Raw genomic sequence first — 21933 nt, forward strand, 5'->3', positions numbered from 1 at the left:
AAAAAATAACACTTGATTTTCACGAGTAGCAAAACTAGTTAAAGAATGAAAAGGTTCATAAAAAAGTGCTTTGATAAAATAATGACACATGTAATGAACGTATATGTGTGTATTATATAAAGGTAGCTTGTAATAATTTGACGTTCTTTTGATGAGTTTGGAAATTTCAGTTAAAATTCTTGGTTTAAAATAGTTTAGCTACCGTAAATCAAGGGTAGATTTTCTTTTACTATTAATATATGTTCTAAAGAAAATAAAGAACAATAAAATTTCTAATATTGTACGTAAAATGATGAACTTCATCTCTCTGATTTTAATTGTTGTGTGTGTTTTATTAGGGACGGTTGGATCTTCATCTTCGTACAAGAAAGATGCTAATCATGCAAGCATCACTATTGATACCAAAGACATTATTGGAGAAACAGATGATGCTTATATTTGTGTTACATTGGATTATTTCACCTTTATTCCTGAAGACGTTCAAATTTCTATATTTCATCTCGTAAGCCCGTTTTTCTATATTCTTTTTTATTTGGCTAGATATTTATTTTGCTCGACTTACATCATCTATATGAAAAAGTGATCTTATAATAATGTACATTCATGGTCGGAGAATAAAAGTACACGATGTGATAAGATAGTATCGTAGACTAAGAGATGAATCAAGTAATTATTGTGCAAGATCGTAGATCGTTGTTCAATATACAAAAGCTCTTTTGTAGGATATATAGTTTATTAATTTAGTAGTAGTAAATTAATTATAACCCAAAAAACAATTGTCCTATACAACTATGCTAATAAGACCATCTTATTTTATAATTTGTGATAATTAATCAGTTAAAGTCTCGTGATCTCGAATTCCGAGAAAATGAAGGGTCAATAGTTTATTTTGGACAAGCTATTAATATATTAAATACTCTACAATAAACTATTAACCAATTATACAACGTTATAAAGGTAACTGCTACTATATATCTTTGCAAAATATACTAAAAACCGTGTGTGGAGAATTTACATAGTTTCTCTTTTAACTACGAGTTTTACTCTTTCATGGATTCTTGTCAATATTTTTCCCTACCTTACCCTCTCCAAAAAAACAATGTCAATATTTTTCCCTACCTTACCCTCTCAAATAAACAATGAAAATCCCCCCCCCCCCACTTTCTCTCCAAATTAATCAAATAGAACTAAATTACCCACTTATGAATATTATTTCTCATATTAATCAATCACTAACTCAAGTAATGATTCTAACTTAGTTATTCATGCATCAACTATAACAAACAAGAAAATGAAACTAATTTAGGGTTAATAAAATTAGATAAATACAAATTAGGGTTGTAAGAAAGGCTGCCTAAGGTGGTGGAAATGGCGGTTTCAGGCTTGTGGTGGTCGACTATGTAGGTAGACGAGGAAGAAGGGTGGTTGCCGGCATTACAAGGTGGCTAGTGAGGGGGCAACAGGCTAGGTGTAGGCGGATGTGGGTTGTTAGGGGGTCTGATTTCGGTGGGGTTTGGCTGGGTGGCGGGCACCCGGTGGGTGAGGCTGGCCAGTATGGCCGGCGGTGTGCTGAGAATTAGTCGGTAGAGTAATTGAGAGAGGGGGTGGTGGTTGTGGGTTGTGGTTAATGGGCGAAAGAAAATTGAAAAGGTGAAGTAAATTGTAGAAGAGATGTTGAAATGCTAGGGATAAAATTGTCAATTATGTCCATGTTAAGTAAATCATGTACATGAAAGAGCATAATTACATTACTAGTTTTAAACTCGTGCAAATTTTGTGTACTGAAAATATTATTTAAAGTTATTTTATTATCTTCTTGTGATCATAATAGTTGGCACATATATTGTCTAATATACTATTGAATTTATTTCCTATTCTTCAGCCATGCATTACGGTATATGTTGTATTAGGTTAGTTGTTGCTCTTGTGTAATTAGTATATAAACCTAGCTTGTACAATTTGTTAGTTATGCAATTCACAATTAATAAAAACCATTCTCTAAATTCTTTAATTCTATTATGGTTTCAAAGCCTCGTACTCTTGATTAAGGTTAACGCCTTAAGAGTCGATCCTCTTCCGCTGCAACCACCTACCACCCTTCTTCTATCCTCTACCTTCTAATAATTGCATCAAAATATCCAAACTATCATCACATGATCTTATGATCAACACCGAATTTGCTCACCCTTGGTCACCCACCCCTCATAAACATGGGCACCCTTATGGCCACCCCTCTGAAAAATTGTACCCTTGTGGCCACCCCTTTTTCTACATTGTTCCTTTGTAGCCACTTGTAACACCTCCATCTACCAATGTGCCTTATTAAGGTCTACCATAGTAAACAGAGGTGCTACCATCTTAGTTACTCGAGGTAGTAAGCATCACAGATAACATAATGAAACAGAAAGGTATAAAGTATAATAAATCTAGTTACAACCTCTCAAACCTCAAATGAAATGTGTATATAATCAAACTGTCATAAAATAAAGTCTACTAGCGATCACCGGAAGCTACGGCAAAAGCTAGACTCAGCGACATCTCATTCATCCCGCAATGTAGCCCAATCATCCAAACCTGCTAAATGAGCTCCTCACCATCCCCAATGGATCACCGCAGTTTTCAAAACAATAAAGGGGTCAGTTATCCATATAATAATTCACAAGCTATAACAACATATAAACACCAATTCAATCTTGTATGAACACAAATCTTCAACCTCCATGTATCACTATTTGAATCACAACCCGGATGTGCCAGGTCACCCATCACAACAGGTACCTACACGGCCAGTGGTAGACCGCAGCATTGCCACCTAAAGCCGTGCTCATCGCAATGGGCGAACCCAGGTCATTAATGTGCACACCTCCCTTATGACGGGAGATACAAGGGGCGATCATGGGGGTGAAGTCCATCTCCCAACAATGGCTCCACAATCAATATCAACAATGTCAAATGATAACGACACACCACAATAATCACGTTAATGAAATCACACATTGCCACACCACTTATAAACAATTATACAAACAGCTGAGTAGGGAAACCCTACCTGATTAGCAAGTCCAAGCAAGTACAACAAATCGAGGCTAGAACTGCTCCTCTACAAACTCGTCACCTAACAATGATAATCAAATAATGCTACTCACAAACCATCACTAATCACCCCTTAATCTCCAAATCAACCCAAATCAGGGTTTGGTTAACTTATAACAACAAATTGATAAAGCATTAAGAATACTTACTACAGCGAGAGACACGAAAAATAAGATGTAAAACTCCCAATCGATCACCTTTGGCCTTGGAAATGATGAATATGATTAGAGAACGTAGTTACGTAGTTTAGGTTTTGTGGGAAATGATTTAAAAACTGATTAGAAACTGCTTAACACATCTTTTATATTTCTCTAATCATTTTAATCAAAACCGCAGCAATAACCCGTCAGACCAGCACTTGGCCGAGTACCAGACATACTCGACCGAGTACGTCCTACTCGAACGAGTATCTCACATACTTGGCCGAGTGCACCCAAAGCAGTAGCATGCATCAAAACACTCGATGACCCACTCAATCGAGTACAACCTACTCGACTGAGTTCACTATGCTCAGAAATTTATGGTATTACAGTCTTCCATCCTTAAAAACAAACTTTGTCCCAGAAGTTCACACAAATACCTGTACAACCAAGTATAAACTAGACTACTAACTATGCAAATCGTAAAGAACACCAACCATACCCCTAAACATAACAAAACTATAACCATAAAACTCGAACCATAACCAAAACTGACCTCAAAACAACCCAAAACACACGCGATCATCTCCTACCCCCTTTAAAAGACAAAGGTTACGACCTCGTAACTAACATACCTGATCAAAGAGATGTGGGTAACGCTCCCTCATTGTGTCTTCCGGCTCCCATGTAGCTTCTTCAACATTATGGTTAGACCATAACACCTCAAGCAAAATGGTTTCACCGTTCCTTGTCTTGCGCACCTTTCGATCCGATATATCCTTTAGCACTTTCACATAAGTAAGCGCTTCATCGAGCTTAATATTCTCCACTTCAAGCACATGAGATGGATCACTCACATACTTTTGAAGTTGTGACACATGGAACACATTATGCGATCAAGAGCTATTGGCAAAGCTAGCCGATAAGCCACTTCACCTATCCAATCCAAAATCTCATATGGCCCTAAGAATTTTTGGCTCAACTTACCTCTCTTTCCAAACCTCATAACACCGTGCATATGTGACACTTTCAAAAGAACTCTGTCACCCACCTCGAACTCAATATCCCTACTATGAAAATCCGCTTAACTCTTTTGCCAATCCTTAGCCGCCTTCATCTTTGGTCGAATCAAATGTACTTTCTCATCATATGTTATACCATTTGTGGTCCCAAAATCACAGCTTCAGTGCTATCATCCCAATACACTGGACTCCTACACTTCCTTCCATAAAGTGCCTAGAATTGGGCCATCCCAATACTCATGTAATAACTGTTGTTATATGAAAACTCAATCAAATCAAGTTGATCTTCCCAACTTCTACCAAACTCCATTACACAAGCTCGCAACATATATTCTAAGGTCTTGATGGTCCTCTCATTTTGACCATCTGTCGCAGGATGGAATGCCGTGCCTTTCTTAAAGGTAATCCCCATCAGATCCTGGAGCTCTTGCCAAAACCGTGATATAAATCTCGCATCTTTATCCGACACAATATCATTTGGTACCCTATGTAGTCTTACCACATCCTTTCTGTATCCATTAGCCAGCTGAATCTTACTCCAAGTATCTTTCATTGGAATAAAATCAGCTGACTTTGTCAGACGATCGACAATCACCTAAATCATGTTATTATCCTGCCGAGTTCTTGGTAAACCCATAATGAAGTCCATATAAATTGATTCTCATTTCAACTCAGGTACCTCAAGTGGCTTAATCTTACCTTGCGGTCTCCGCTGCTCCCCTTTGACTCTCTGGCAAGTCAAACACCTAGCGACGAACTCCGCTACTTTATTCTTCATTCCGGACCACCAAAACATCTTTTTCAAGTCCTTATTGAGCTTATTACCTCCCGGATGTGCCGAATAAGGAGTGAAATGAGTCTCCGGCATAATCTGATTCTTCAACCTAACATCATTTGGTACACACCACCTCTCATCAAATCGAATACTCCCATTGTAACACCCCTCATTTTTGGCTAATTAAAAACATATAATTATATACAATACTGGGCCAAAATAGAGGGGCATTATAATTAATACACAAAGTCTCTTATTACAAATCCTTTTCAAAATTAAATAATACAAATCAGAATAAACTTTTACAAAGTCTTTAAATAAATTCTTGACTTGAAACCTTTTGAATCGCGGTGGAGGTCACCTGAAAAGAAACCAGAATACAGAGAGACCTACACTCACATAATGGATAGCCCAAAAGGGAAAAACACGTCAGTAGCTGAGTAGTAGTCACTACCTTAATATTAGAACAAAAGGAAAAAAAAAAAGGAATTCTTTAGTTTTGTATTTCCAATGATAAAACAAATGAACTAATTTTGTCTCTACAAAAAAAATGGTTTGAACAAAAGACGCCAAATTCAAGTGCTAGTAAGTAAGAAACTTTACTTACTCGATACTAATAAGTTAGCAAGAAGGATTGGCCACGGACTTAAATCTTTGATACAATGATATAAAATTGTAAACAATTGAACATCTATATCACATAACCATGTGTCATCCTACGAACATCTGCGTTCTCACATTATCAAACCTCATACCAATTGAATGGTCCACTCAAGCAAGCTGCAACATTATTCCATGCTACACTACTAAAGACATACATAGTCAGTGCCCCGACCATGTAATTCATCGTATATATCAACTTTACTCGACAACAACCCAAATCTGTGTTGACGTAACCATACGAGTATTACTCAGTCAGCCAGTTTCGTGTCTCGTCTAACACATAATAAGCCAATGTCAACTTGTTAACAAGACCCTTAATCTTTTATACAAGATTGTCGATCCATCTCGCCTTAAAAGTGAACTTAACAAAATAAAATATATAATATATAATACTATATAACATAATAACAACATAATTTAAATGTCAGGCCTAACAAGAGTATCTAATGACTGAGGCCTTAGGTAGGATTCACTCTTACAAATAAGGGCATTTTTGTTTGCCCGGGAGCCGCTGCGGGTTGTGAGCTTAACTATAATACTCCGAAGGCATCTTTGTATGCCTGGCTCGCCACTGCGAGTTGTGAGCCAAACTATAATATTCTAAAGGCATTTTCGTATGCCTAGCTCGCGCACTGCGGGTTGTGAGCCAACCATAATCTTCTAAAGGCATTTTCGTATGCCCGACTCGCCACTGCGGGTTGTGAGCCAGATATAATCTTCTAAAGGCATTTTCATATGCCCGGCTCGCCACTACGGGTTGTGAGCCAAACTATAATACCATGAAGATATCTTTATATGCCCGGCTCGCTATTGCGGGTGGTGAGCCAAACTATAATCCTCTAATCTTATAACTTTAAACTTTAGCGGTTACGCTAAATAAGTTATAACCTTAAACTATGTGCACTATATATCCTCAATAACACTATTAGCTAGTAACTACGGAGTACTTTAATGCCAGCGATCCTATTTACATAGTGAACTCCGGAGTATATTGTATCATCAGTTACCATTTCCTAGTTTCAGCTTTTAGTGGCCCTTTACTTATCAGTTTTGAAATGATCTCATACATGTTTATTACCAAAGTCTTGCAAGAGGCTTTTTATCTCTAACAATATTAGCTAAAAACCAAACATAAAAATGATATGAAACACGACGGTCAAATAATAAATAATACTGAAAGAAAGGGAAAAAATATATTCCTTGGGTAGAATAAAATAACCATTATATAGGTTGGCTAATTACAGGTAATTTAATTAGTTCTTTGCTACACTCAATATAAATACTCTCATCAGTTCCAACTTCTGAGCATTGAGCATTGTTGCCTCTGCAACTACCTACAACCTCAATATACAATTCTACAAAAACATAGGTTATTCTAGTCTTCTACTACTATAATGAATAGGTAAAGCAAAAAGGCTACTCTTTGTAGGTTAACTAAGCTACATATACAGAAGATCGGACAAGGAGTGAGTGAATAACTAGCGGTTAAAAAAATGAGACAATACTTCCATCTCAATAATGATTCCAGACGATATAAATAACTCAATAACCTTGGTCTCTGGACCGTAAAAGATAACTCAGCACATAGGCCCTATAAATTAATATAATAAGAGTACCCAAATCTCAATATCAATGTCATACTGTCAAATGTTCTTTAAAAGAGGTGTTAAACACTTGAAGTAACACTCCGAGCTACTCACCCGCAAATCAAGACCATAGAGGACCACAATTCAATTTCGATGCCAAAAATATCCAAATATCAAGTATCGATATAACCATCATCACCATTAAAGGCTAATGATATTCTCCGCACACTATTACCAATTATTCATACCATTTCTATTTTGCTAATAATATCCTATGAACAATTAACCATCATTATGGAGCATACTATAAATTGACATCTCATTGATACACTTACACTTTCCTCCTCGTTATCATGAACCAACAAGCCAAATATTATCTTGCTTCAACCTTTTACTAATTAGTCTTCAATATAATTACATCGAAGCCTATACATAGAAGCCATAACATAACTAACCCTTAATTTCTCTAGCCCAACTCATCTCACCAATAATGGTCAAAATATTATTATTACTATTGCAATTAATATACCTAATAACAATAGTTATCATTAGGTAAAATAAATTTCACCACATAAATTCCAATTAGTTGCAGAGATTAGCATATAATCATACAACCCAAAATCGGCATTAATAGTAATAGGATTGGTAGAATCGTATTACCTTAAAAGTGATACGAAGACGCTCGTAAAAGATTATAAACATCATTGAAATAGTGTGGAACAATAAGAAAAGGCTTCATAAAACGGACGGAAGGAAATACGGTTTGATGATGTCCTCAAATCAGATGCTATAATTTGATCGTGATTGGGAAGTTTGATCTTTGATGATCTAGATGATTATTATGATAAGGATTGTAAAACTGAAGAATGCAAGGAACAAGAGCTTGGCAGAAACAAAAATAATTGGATAAGTGGGAGCCTGATAAAAGAGAATGTGTTTTCTTAAAGTTCTTAGGCGGTGGGATTTAGTATAAGCGTAGAGTTTGGTCAAACGACGTAGCCGACTTTATTTCATAAACAAAGCACAACTTCTCGTTTTGTTGAAAATCTTTTAATAAAAACAATAAAAAAGTAACCAAATGATATTTGAAATTATCTTAAATATTTGAGTTATTACACCCATCTGTATGGATCGAAAATATCGAAATAGTACCCTTCTCCACTATGGTCTTCCACTCCCGAATATTGGCATCAATCACCTATTTTCTCTTGATGTCATCATAAATTTCGGGCTCTATAGTAAAATCTCCAATGGCATCTGTCTTGCGAATGATATGGATCCCCATATTCGTCATTTCATCTTTCAATTTCATTAATGACATGGTAGTGCACAACGAATGCACACTCTTCCTACTCAGGACATCTATACCTACATTAATCCTCCCCTCATGGTAGATAATCTCCATATTATAGTCAGCAATAACCTCCATCCATCTTTTGTGACACACATTCAGCTCCCTCTGAGTGTAGATGTATTTCAAACTCTTATGATCTGAAAACACTTTAATAAATCATGGGTAGGATAGTTCTATTAATACGACTTCAGTTGCCTCAAAGCATAGGCAATGACTTTCCCATTTTGCATCAAGACACACCCCAATCCATTCTTCGAAGCATCAGTATAAACTTCGAAGTTCTCATTTCCCTCTGGCAAAGCTAGGATAGGAGCTGTAGTCAAACGTTCCTTTAAGGTTTGGAACACTCTCATCACATCGAAATATGGTCTCTTTCCTTATTAAAGCTTTCATAGGTAATTTTGTTAGGATCAGGATCTTACTTTGAATCGATGACCTTCCTAGGATTGAATCGGTAGGATCGGATCGTAAAATTGTAAGATCCTACAAATTAACTAAAATACATAAGTGTGTTATCAAAATATGTTAAAATCTCGTGCTTAAATCTCAAAATATTATTATATTAGCATATGCCTCCTAATTATTCTCGTTTATAGTAGACTCCTATCTTAAAAGTCATATATTAAATTTTAGTAACTGAAAATATTGAAATGTTAATAATGTAGGATCAGGTCGTATAATCGTAGGATCGTAGGATTAGGTTATGATTTTAATTTAAATAAATTTGACGCAAGTTGAATCGTAAGATCCTAAAAATTAAGATCCTACCTAGGATTGCTTGGGATCGGTCACCACTTTTTGGATCGTAGAATCATAAGATCCTACGATCCGTATTAGGAGTTTAACAACAATAGGCCTAACAATATTGGAAGAATATTTCACGAACCTCCTATAATACCCAGCAAAATCCAAGAAACTCCGAATTTCAGCAACATTCTTCGGTGCCTCCCAGTTTGACACTGCCTCGATCTTACTAGAATTCACAGCTTACACAACTTTAAACGAAAACTGTTTTTTTTTATTTCAATTATTTGATAATAAATATTGAGTATAAACTATTTATAGCTAAGTAAACTGACTCATAATTAATCTAAGAAAACGAGTTTTGCTTAGACTTAATACTCCTAATTGACATGGAAAACATCCTTGACTCGTAATGGCTCTCTAAGTACTTTATTCGTACATTAACTGAAAATAGGAAACAATACTCCTAATAGGACTAGAAAAGTAAATACCTTCTACTACAAATAGGAAATAATAAAATTAATTCTCCTAGTTTTAGTAATGTTTCGTTATTCCTAATAAGACTATCGCGACTCTAATCCTAACACGGTTAAGATTCCTAATTATATCAACACTAAAATCTCTTTAATAATATAGATTATTAATTATTATGTCAGTCATTTTACTTTTATAAGCTAACCATATCAAGCATATAAAGAAAAATTAAGTAATTAGATTGATTGTTGTATCCAACATATTTATAAACGAATTGTGGTTATTTGCTAGTTTTTTCAACAGAAAATGATTGCTTTTTTACTTTTCATGCTTTTAAGGAGAGTTTGTCAAATCAATCTTTTGGTTGTTCGTTTATAAATAACAATAGCTTGTACACCTCATTAAATGATACTCCGTAATAAAACAGGTTCCATAAAATATAATTCTCTCTATCTTAATTGGTATCTTTACGCTTTTATTCGTTTGTAAAGAGGGTATTATTAAAATGTAAAGTATTTCATATAAATTTATTATATACTTCGTATCATACAAGTTATGCAACGATTTTAATTGTGAATTTGTGTACATTTTAGTAGTTATCTCAGCAAGTCACCAATGATTGATTTCGTTTAACTGCTTAAAATGAAACAGGATCTTAATAATACCATCCTGAAGAACGCAGTTAAAGGTATGCACAAAGTCTCGACAATGTTGCAAGAACTCTTGTTTATGGTTCTAGCATATTTAGCGGATGTAGTTCAATATTGAAAGGATACAACAATTAATTTAATTGGTAAGACACATATGATATGACTAATTGAAACTAGGAAAATAGAATCATGAATTCGTTATATTTCACACACACACACACATACGGAGTCTTGTATTTTTATTTTCAAATAATAAGAACAATTTGGACAAAGTTCTATGTAAAGTTAAACACAAATGCTTATCATATCACGTTTATTTGTATTCTAAAAATAATAGAATTTATGAATGTGCGTATCATTCATCAAAACAAAGAACAATCTAAATTTGTATAACCTCTTTACCTCATTTTACATTCCGAAGTTAGTCTTAGTAATCAATTTTTTCAGCTTATATTGCGGAATATTCGATTTTCATAGGTAGAAAAAAATAACCTTCGTGATAATGTGATGTACAATACATTGCTTGAAGATATTGATCAATGTGACTAGATAATTGAACAATGTAAAATAAGTTAGAAAAATAGAAAACGATGTTATTTTTAGCACGATTTTTATTTTATGTTAACTGGTTAACACAATTCTTATTAATTACAAATATAAATAAATTTCTTTAAAAAAATTCGTTACAAATATTATAAATTACAAGAATGGGGGAGTAGCATTTTTCGACCATCTTTTCGCATGACTTGAAAACGGTCAGAAATAACAATAATCAGTCAGAAGTTTGTTTTCCGACCGATTTTGATGGTCGGTAAACACTAGCTTTCTTGTATTATAATAGAAATAATTTTTTAAATGAAAATTTTTTGTGCAGCATTTTCTCCCTTGAGACTGAGGGTAGGTGGAACGTTAGAAGATGAATTAACATATGAAACAGTTGGACAAAAGGAACCTTGTTTACCCTTTGCTCAAAACACTACCTATACGTTGTTTGGCTTCAGCAAAGGCTGCTTATCATTGTCCAGATGGGATCAACTTAACAACTTTTTTAACGAAACCGGGTAATTCTTTCTATTACTAAGCATATCATAATATTTTATAGCACAGACTTATTAAATTTTTAAAAGGAATTAGTGTAAACTGCATGCGGTTATAGTTTGGTACATTGATTGTTTAATAGTCGTCAGTAATTGATGATAGATAGATATAATGATGAGAATAAAGGAGAAGAGAGAATTATAAATACGAGGTAGAGAGTTATAATATGTTGTGTGTATTATTCAAATATAATGATCTCGATTTATATACATAAAAGAGAGAACTAATACAACATATAAGAGATAGAGTACTATATACCTGAGATAAAGTTTTCCCAAGATAGAGTCTCTTGAGAGACTTAGACGCTAAAGGGATCTATTGAGATAATGGATAACCACCAAATAATATTTCATAACACTCCCGTCGATGTCCATTATTGAATAAATTACCTTGTTAAAAACCGTTTTATAAAAACCCAATGGAAAAAGAGCTAGTAAAGGAAAGAGTACAATTCAGTAAACACGCCATAACAAACTCTCTAGTTAAAACATTTTCATGAAAACCCCAGTAGGACAAAATCATGAATAAGGAAATAGAGTAAATCGCGTCCTACATACTCCCCCTGATAATTACAAAACTTGATATATCTTTAAATGATCCTTACTTTTATGTAACTTCTTGTTTGTTAGAATATAATCAATCGTAGTTGATAAACTTTATATCATCAATTAGTAAAAATTTCTTGATAATTTCAATCATCATGTTCATCGCAACCCATAATCTGAACATTGTCATTCATATTGAGTCTGAAATCTTCCTCTCAAAAACCATTTCCGCACTTATGATAGATGTTCTTTTCAACATATGGCATACTTTTATTGGTCTATCACTATATCATCACAGCAATCGCAATGACTATGACTATAGCCTATTAATGCGCTTATAATACAACCTCATTAACTTGCTAGGAAAAATTATTTGGGACGAAAAATCTAGTTAGATGTAGAGTGTAGTTGTCATTTTTGAATTGATTATTTCAAAAGAATCAATCCGATTATTAACAACTAATCTTGAAAAATCATTGATCTTTCTTGCCAAATCATCTTATGTATGGATTGGCATCCTAAAAATAGATAGACTTTCACTATATTCTTTTTTCAACTATTATGGTACATTTTGCCCATAAGGGATTTTCACATATTTGACAATAAAATCATTTGCGTTTGAATTTTCATATGCTCAAACTTCAAGTTGACACAATAACAATTTACTTCAAGTAAACTTTTCATGAGTTTTGATGTTCCATTTTCATAACTCATCACGATAACTTTCATTCATATCATATTATAGACGTTTATTATTCTAATATAGAGTGTCCTGAGAGACTTAGACTATAGAGAAATCTATTGAGATAATGGATATCCACTAGATAATATTTCTTAAGTGTATATATATATATATAGAATTAGGATTACATGAGTCCACCCTATCTTTTTGAGTCCGTGAGTCCATGATACAATATCACACGTTATGCTACACAATATCACAACTTACAGTTTCACACGTTATACTAAACAATATCACAGCTGGAAAAAAAAGTTTTTGAAAAAAACAAATTCGAAAAAAAAATCGTGATATTGTTTTGTAATACAATATCACACGTTATACTAAACAATATCACAGCTTACATAAAAAAAAAATCGAAAAAAATATTTGGAAAAAAAAATCGTGATATTGTTTTGTAATACAATATCACTCGTCACACTAAACAATATCACAGCTTACATAAAAAAAAAAAAAAAAAAAAAAAAAAAAAAAACTTTTTCGAAAAAAAAAATTTGGAAAAAATAATTTCGAAAAAAAAAATTGAAAAAAAAATCGTGATATTATTTTGTATAGTGCGTGATATTATTTTATGGACTCATGGACTCAAATATATAGGTGGACTCACCGGATCTTCTCTCTCTCTCTCTCTCTCTCTCTCTCTCTCTCTCTCTATATATATATATATATATATATATATATATATATATATATATATATATATAAATGAGATCTAATGAGTCCACCCAAATCCATTGAGTCCATAAGTCCTCTTTAGGACCCTTAAAAAGATAGGATAGAGGGCTGAGATTGAAAGAGAAAAAGGGAGGATTAGTGCAAAAATTAGGGAATTAATCCTAATTAAATACTTTCCCTCTTTACTATCACTAATCAAACCCTAATTTCACTATAAAATCCTTCTTTTTCCACTCACTTCTCTCTCCTATCACACAAATATCATCCCTCCATCTCTTTAAAAACCCAAAAAATCCAAAAATTTCAAAAAATCAAAAAAAAAATTCCCTCCTCTCATCCTCACCACCACCGACCACCCACCCCTACTAACCCGACTTGTCAGCCACCACCACCACCACGAAATTCAAAAAACCCAAAAAAAATTGCCTCATCTCATCCTCACCCACCACCACTACGCATAACCACCACCACCCCGACCACCCTCACCTCCTTCCTGACCCGCCACGCCCCCTCTGCCACCACCACACCCTCACCTCCCTCCTCACTCCACCACCACCACCACACCCTCACCTCCCTTCTCACTCCACCACCCCTGTACACAACCATCACACAATCGCACTACAACTTCCACCACCGTACTCTAGATCTGAAAAAAAAGGGACAAACCTCGACAACAACAATAACTCGCCACCACGTGCACAACCTCCACACAACCGCACTACAACTTCCCCACCACCGCACTCCAAATCTGAAAAAAAGAAGGGAGAAACCGTCATCAACGCCAGATCTGAGCACATATCAACGCCACCCACACGTAGCCACCACCGTCATCTCATATTTCTAAATCTGAGTTTTTATTTTTTTAAAACTGATTTGTTTTTTAAAAAAAAAAAGTTAAATTGTTGATTTGTTGTTCGTTGCTTTTTGATGTTTTTGTTCTTTATGATGTTGATGTTCAGTGGACGTTGTTTGTTGTTTTGTTTCTTAATATATATATATATATATATATATATATATATATATATATATATATATATATATATAAAAAGATTGGTGGTTGCTTTTTAATGTATTTGGATATATATATATATATATATATATATATATATATATATATATATATATATATATATATATATATATATATATATATATATAAAAAGATTGGTGGTTGCTTTTTAATGTATTTGGTTCTTTATGATGTTATGTTCGGTGTGTCGTTGTTTGTTGTCTTGTTTTTTTTTTCTTTTATATATATATATATATATATATATATATATATATATATATATATATATATATATATATATATATATATATATAAAGATTGGTGGTAGGTGTTAATTTGTTGATTGGTTTGTTTTGTGTATACGGGTTTGTTTGTGACTTTGTGTCACGGTTTTTGTGTTGTTAATTTACACTTGTATTTTGTTAAATTTACATTGGTAGATCTAATAAATATATAGTAGATTTTGAAAAAAAAAACGCATTATCATGATTTTAATCCTTAGATATCATAAATATATTTATTATGCTCATATTTAATTACATTTACACTCTTATTTAATTACATTTACACTCATATTTCTTTACATTTACACGCATTTTTCAGATTTACACTCACATTTCTTTACATTTACACTCATATTTCTTTACATTTACACGCATTTTTCAGATTTACACTCATATTTCTTTACAGTTACACTCGTGTTTCTTTACATTTACACTCATATTTCTTTACATTTACACGCATTTTTTAGATTTACACCCATATTTTTTTACAGTTACACTCATATTTCTTTACAGTTACACTCATATTTCTTTACATTTACACTCATATTTCTTTACATTTACACTTATATTTCTTTACATTTACACTCATATATCTGTACATTTACACTCGTTAAAATTATATAGTTTTGCACTCATAGTTTTTGTGGATATGAGTTGGTGGTGGAGGACGGCGTTGGTGGTGTTTGTTGGTAGTCAGACTAAATTTAACTTGTAAAGGACCAAAATTACACTTCTAAAGGACCAAAGTTACACTCAAAGGACCAAAGTTACAGTCTTAAACCTTCAAATTTACACTCGTAGACCTTCAAATTTACACTTAAAATACTACATTTACACTCATAAAACATCACATTTACACTTGGTAGCATATTAAAATTATAAAAATTCAAAATTTTATATAAAAAAAATGCCTAAAAAATCAAATTTACACTCTTAAAATATTACATTTACACTTGTAAAACATCAAATTTACATTTGTAAAATGTTAAAATTATATAAATTCAAAATTTCCGTCACAAAAAATCAAATTTACACTCTTAATATATTACATTTACACTCGTAAAACATCAAACTTACACTTTAAAATGTTAAAAGTATATAAATTCAAAATTTCCGTCACAAAAAATCAAATTTACACTCTTAAAATGTTACATTTACACTCGTAAAACATCAAATTTACACTTGTAAAATGTTAAAATTATATAAATTCAAAATTTCCGTCACAAAAAATCAAATTTACACTCTTAAAATATTACATTTACACTCGTAAAACATCACATTTACACTTGTAAAATGTTAAAATTATATAAATTCAAAATTTCCGTCACAAAAAATCAAATTTACACTATTAAAATGTTACATTTACACTCGTAAAATGTTAAAATTATATAAATTCAAAATTTCCGTCACAAAAAAATCAAATTTACACTCTTAAAATGTTACATTTACACTCGTAAAACATCACATTTACACTTGTAAAACTCATACAACATTACATTTACACTTCTGAAATCTGAAACTCAAAACTGATTAATTAGGAGCTAGAGAGAGAAAGAAAAATTAATTAGTGTATATAAATTTGATTAGTGGTAATTTTTTTTGGTAATTTTCAATCTCAACCACCCATCTCAATCCAACCATCAACATTTTTTACCTTTTCTTTTTAATGTCCCTTAATCAAATTCATCTCAACCATCCATTGAGTCCATCCAATGGCCCTTAGAGGGACTTATGGACTCAATGACACATGTTGGACTCATTAGAACTCCTATATATATATATATATATATATATATATATATATATATATATATATATATATATATATATATAGTAAAGTTCAAATGAGTCCCTCATATATTTTGAGTCCCTAAGTCCTCACTACATCTCTTGGATCTTCCAATATTGATGGTTGAGATTGAAAGCAAGAAACACACTTAACACTAATTAGTTTCCTATAAACTAATTAATTCTACTTTCTCTGTCTAGCTTTAATTATACATTCACTAATTGATTAATCTACCCAATTAACACTATCTTTTGCCTTCTTATATTTTCAAGTTTTTACAATTTTTTTTAAGGGAAAGTTTATACAAATTTTATGACACTTTTACTGTTCTAAAAGTGTAATTCCAACAAAAAAAAGTGTAATTTTAACAAAAAGAAAGCGGTTTTGACGGATATTATTTTGAAATTTCAAATTTTGAAGCAAGTTTACGACAAATTTTGCGTTTTACGACAAATTTGAAAATTTGAAGCAATTTTACGTCAATTTTTGGGAAATATTATTATTATTTTTTTTCAAATTTTAGCACAACTCATTCCAAATTGAGTAATTTATAAGTGTTACTTTAGTCGTTTAGAAGTGTAACTTTAGTCCATTAAAGTGTAATTTTAGTCCATTAAATTATAATATTAGACCAGTAGTGTAACTTTAGTCCATTAAATTGTAATTTTAGTCCAGAAATGTAACTTTAGTCAACTAAAGTGTAATTTTAGGCCATTAAATTGTAATTTTAGTCCATTGAGAGTATATATCTCTAGTCCATATTCAATGTGCAACTTTAATCCATTGAGAGTGTAACTTTAGTCCTTTGATAGTGTAACTTTAGTCCATTGAGGGTATAACTTTAGTCCTTGAGAGGGTACCCTTAATTGAGATAAGTGTAACTTTAACAGAAAAAAGTGTAATTTTAATAGAAAAATGTGTAATTTTATTAAATAAAAGTGTATTTTTAATGGAGAAAAGTGTAATTTTAAGAGAAAAAAGTGTAATTTTAACATAAAAAAGTGTAATTTTAATAGAGAAAAGTGTAACTTTAATATTAAAGAAAAATGTAATTTTAACAGAAAAAATATAATTTTAATAGATAAAAGTGTAATTTTAATGGAGAAAAGGTGTAACTTTAATAATAGAGAAAAATTTAACTTTAATAGAAAAAAGTGTAATTTTAATAGATAAAAGTGTAATTTGTATAGATAAAAGTGTAATTTTAATAGAGAAAAATGTGTAATTTTAATAGAAAAAAGTGTAATTTTAATGGAGAAAAGTGTAACTTTAATACCACCACCAAGAACTATAACAAACCGAAAAAAATAAATGTGACTAAAATAATATAAGATCTAAAATTTTAAAAATAATAAAAAAAAAATACAAACAATCAGATATAATACCATCTATACGTAAAAACGATATTTAAAAACGAGATTACCTTCTATTTAAAAACACAAACCATCTATACATAAAAACGATATTTAAAAACGAGATTTAAAAAAAAATCAAAACCACAAACATAAAAACAAGTCAACACCACCACCATCGACCTTCGACAATAACACCGACACAATTTTACTCAAAAAAAAACGTCAGATCTGCCAGTTTTGAAAAAAAAAAAGTTAGATCTGGCCGTTTTGAGAGGAGAGGGGAAAAAGAAAAAAAAAAAGAGAAGAGATGGACAACAAGGGAAACGTGAGTTTAGAAGAAGAAGAAAAAAAAAAACAAAGAAACAGATCTGAACAACTGGAAAAAAAAATAAAGATGAAGAACAAAGAACATGGTAGAGGAGGGAGAAGAGGGATGTGGTGTTGTTCGTTGAGGGAGGCGGCAGAAAGAGGACGGAGGACGGAGGCGGTGGGCTGGTAGAGGCAGCGTGCGGCGTGAGCAGGTGATGGCAGGGGGAGGTGGGCGACAGATCTGGTGGTTGCATGAGGGTGGTGTGGTGGTGGTGTCGGGTTGTGGGTGTCGGGGTTGTGGTGTGGGTGGTTGTGGGTGTGGGTGGTAGTGGGGGCGGTTGTGATGTGGGTGGTAGTGGCGGCATTAGGAGTGGGGTAGGTGGCTGGTGGTGGGTCGGGGTGGTGGTGGGCCGTGGTGGGTGTGGTGTGGGAATTGTTTTGGTTTTTGATTTTGATTTATTTGGATTTTTTTAGAGAAAAATGGACGAGATGATTGAACTGTGTGGGTTGGGAGTAAGGATGGCAATGGGTCGGTCCAGTAGGACCCGGACCCATCACATTCACGTTGGACCCAGACCCGACCCTAATCCGCTAGGGTCCAAAATTGGCAGACCCATACCCGGACCCGATGGGTAAGGGTCGGGTCCGGGTCTACCCACGGGTCCCATTTTTTTAATTTTATTTTAATAATAATTTCATTAATAATTTATGTATAGAATTCGTTTTGTGCATTTGAATGCACGTTTGGAATGGAAGAGAACCCAGTTGTTTGCACAAGATCAATTTACAACAACAATTGCTAAGAAATTAAACTAATTGTATGAAAACTAAACAAATCCCATCAAATACAACAATAAGATTACAAATCGATTAATAAAGACAAATTGAAGATCTAAATGTAAACTAATTGCAGAACCTTAAAGCTAATATTAGGCGAAGCCGTCAGCGGATGTTCGTCGAACATCGCTCACAGATCTAGTCTCGTTGTCGTCTGTCTTGTGGTTGTTGGTCGCCAATATTAAGGTTGATGATTTGTGGGTGTATGTTAGAATGAGAGGAGAGGGTGAGGAGGACGGGGAGTGCTGTTAATGGTGAGTGAGCCTTGAGAGTTTCAAGTGAGTGAGGTTTGAGAGTTTTAGGGTTAGAAGAAATGGGATATGGGGAACGGCTGTGTGTGGTTGTGTTTATTTGTTGCATTTAAATTTTTTTATTTTTTTTAAAATTATATGGGTCTAGGGTCGGGTCTGGATCCCATAAATTAGACCCGGACTCAGACCCGAAATATTAGAGTAAGACCCATACCCGACCCAGACCCGTTCGGGTCTCAAAATTTTAGACCCGGACCGGACCCATTAGGATCGACCCGAAGGGTCTGGGTCGGGTCCCCGCCCCACTGCCATCCCTAGTTGGGAGAGAAGTGAGAGAGTGAAAAAATAGATATATTAGATTAGTAGTTAATTAGGATAGGGTGATTAATTAGGGTGAGTAGAGAGATAGAGTGTTAATTAGACTAATAACCACCATTTTTAGCTTCCATTTCAGCCCTCCATCTCCCTCATCCAATGGCTCTAAGAAAGACTTATGGACTCAAGGGAAATGGGATAACTTATATGATTCTAGTACTATATATATATATATATATATATATATATATATAGTGTCAAGTTCTTCTAAGTCCCTTTTTTTTTTGAGTCCATAAGTCCCTCCCACAACCCTTAGATCATGCATGGTGGAAGGTTGAGATTGAAAGCAAAAAACACACTTAACACTAATTAATTCACTTCTCTCTCTAGTTTTAATAATACATTCACTAATTCATTATCATACACAATTAACACCATATTTTGTCTTATACTTCAAAGTTTATGAAAATTTTGTTAACATTTTTCCTGTTTTGATTTTTTTCGTTTTTTTTTTCGAGACAAGTTTTCGACATTTTAAGATTTTACGAGTGTAATTCTAACTGCAAAAAGTGTAATTTTAAGGAATATTTTCGAGAATTTAGCGTTTTACAAGTTTTACTTCAATCTTTTCCGAGTGATTTTAACGAATAATATTTTGAATTTTTGTAATTTTATCACAAGTTATTGTAATTTAGCATTTTATGAGTGTTATTTTAATGACAAAAAGTGTTATTTTAGTCCAGATAAGTGTAATTTCAGTCCAATGAGATTGTTATTTTTAGTCAAGGAGAATGTAATTTTAGTCCAGAAAAGTGTAATTTTACTCCAGAAAAGTATAATTTCAGTCCACTGAGAATGTAATTTTAGTCCATTGAGAGTGTAACATTATTCCAATGAGAATATGATAATATGTCCATGGAGAGTGTAACATTAGTCCAATAGTAGTAAGTGTAATTCTAGCAGAAAAAGTGTAATTTTAGCGGAGAAAAGTGTAATTTTAACAGAAAAAAGTGTAATTCTAACAAAAACAAAAAGTGTAATTTTAGCAGAAAAAGTGTTATTCTAGCAGAAAAAAGTATAATTTTAAAAGAAAAAAGTGTAATTTTAATGAAAAAAAGTGTAATTTTAACAGAAAAAAGTGTAATTCTAATAGAAAAAAGTGTAATTCTAACAACAAAAAGTGTAATTTTAGCCGAAAAAAGTGTTATTCTAGCAAAAAAAAAGTATAATTTTAACAGGAAAAAGTGTGATTTTAAGGAAGAAAAGTGTAATTTTAACAGAAAAAAGTGTAATTCTAACAGAAAAAAGTGTAATTCTAACAACAAAAAGTGTAATTTTAGCCGAAAAAAGTGTTATTCTAGCAGAAAAAAGTATAATTTTAACAGAAAAAAGTGAAATTCTAACAACAAAAAGTGTAATTTTAGCCTAAAAAAGTGTTATTCTAACAGAAAAAAGTGTAATTCTAACAACAAAAAGTGTAATTCTAATGGAGAAAATTGTAATTTTAACAGAAAATTGTAATTTTAACACAAATATACTCAGATTTTAGTATTTATCTTCATTTGTTGAAGATATACCAAAGAAATGATATAATTCCTCCTACCTCATCTCGTCTTTAAAAAAATGATATTAGGATCATATTTTACAACAATAACCACCACCATCCTATTTTACAAAAATAGATAAGAAATTTTAAAAAAAAAAACAGAGAAAACGCAACCACACGTCCACACCCATAAACAAACACAAAAGCAAAGAAAAGAACCCAACCTCTAAAAAGTAGATCTGAAAAAGAAAAAAGTAAAGAAAAAGTCACAAGAAAAAAAAAAAAAAAAAAAAAAGAAATGGGGCGTGAGATTGAAGAAAGAAGAAAAAAAAAACAACAACAACCCCACCCACATCTACAACTAAAAAACAAAACAAAAATAAAACAAACTGGAAAACAACAAACCCACATTCACGTCACTTTGAAGAAAGAAGAAAAAAGAAGAAAAAAAAAGAAAAAAAAAAAGACGCGACAGATCTGGAAAAAAGAGAAGGGGAGGGCGGTGGAAGGTCGTGGTGGGCGTGAAGGAGGGAGGCAGTGGTGGCGCGCGTGGTGGGCGTGAAGGAAGGTCGTGGTGGGCGTGAAGGTCGTGGTGGGCGTGAAAGGAGGCAGTGGAAGGTCGTGGTGGGCGTGAAGGAGGGAGGCAGTGGTGGGCGTGGGTGTGGATGTGAGTAGGTGAG

The 21933-nt window shown here is 33.0% G+C and overlaps 1 protein-coding gene across 2 annotated transcripts in view; it reads left to right on the forward strand.

Annotated features, from left to right (window-relative positions):
* Positions 1-264: 264 nt before the first annotated feature.
* The window catches only part of LOC141607867 (heparanase-like protein 3), a 34199-nt gene continuing 12530 nt past the window's right edge, over positions 265-21933 (forward strand). For both annotated transcript variants that reach the window (XR_012526958.1, XM_074427235.1), the window contains exons 1-3: positions 265-502; positions 10503-10539; positions 11376-11562. Coding sequence is in view for 1 of the 2 variants with exons in the window: in XM_074427235.1 (XP_074283336.1) it covers positions 290-502; positions 10503-10539; positions 11376-11562 (437 nt within the window). In the remaining variant the exon portion in view is untranslated. The remainder of the gene's footprint in view (positions 503-10502; positions 10540-11375; positions 11563-21933) is intronic.

This window comes from Silene latifolia, chromosome 1 (assembly GCF_048544455.1).
Source record: "Silene latifolia isolate original U9 population chromosome 1, ASM4854445v1, whole genome shotgun sequence".
NCBI lineage: Eukaryota > Viridiplantae > Streptophyta > Magnoliopsida > Caryophyllales > Caryophyllaceae > Silene > Silene latifolia.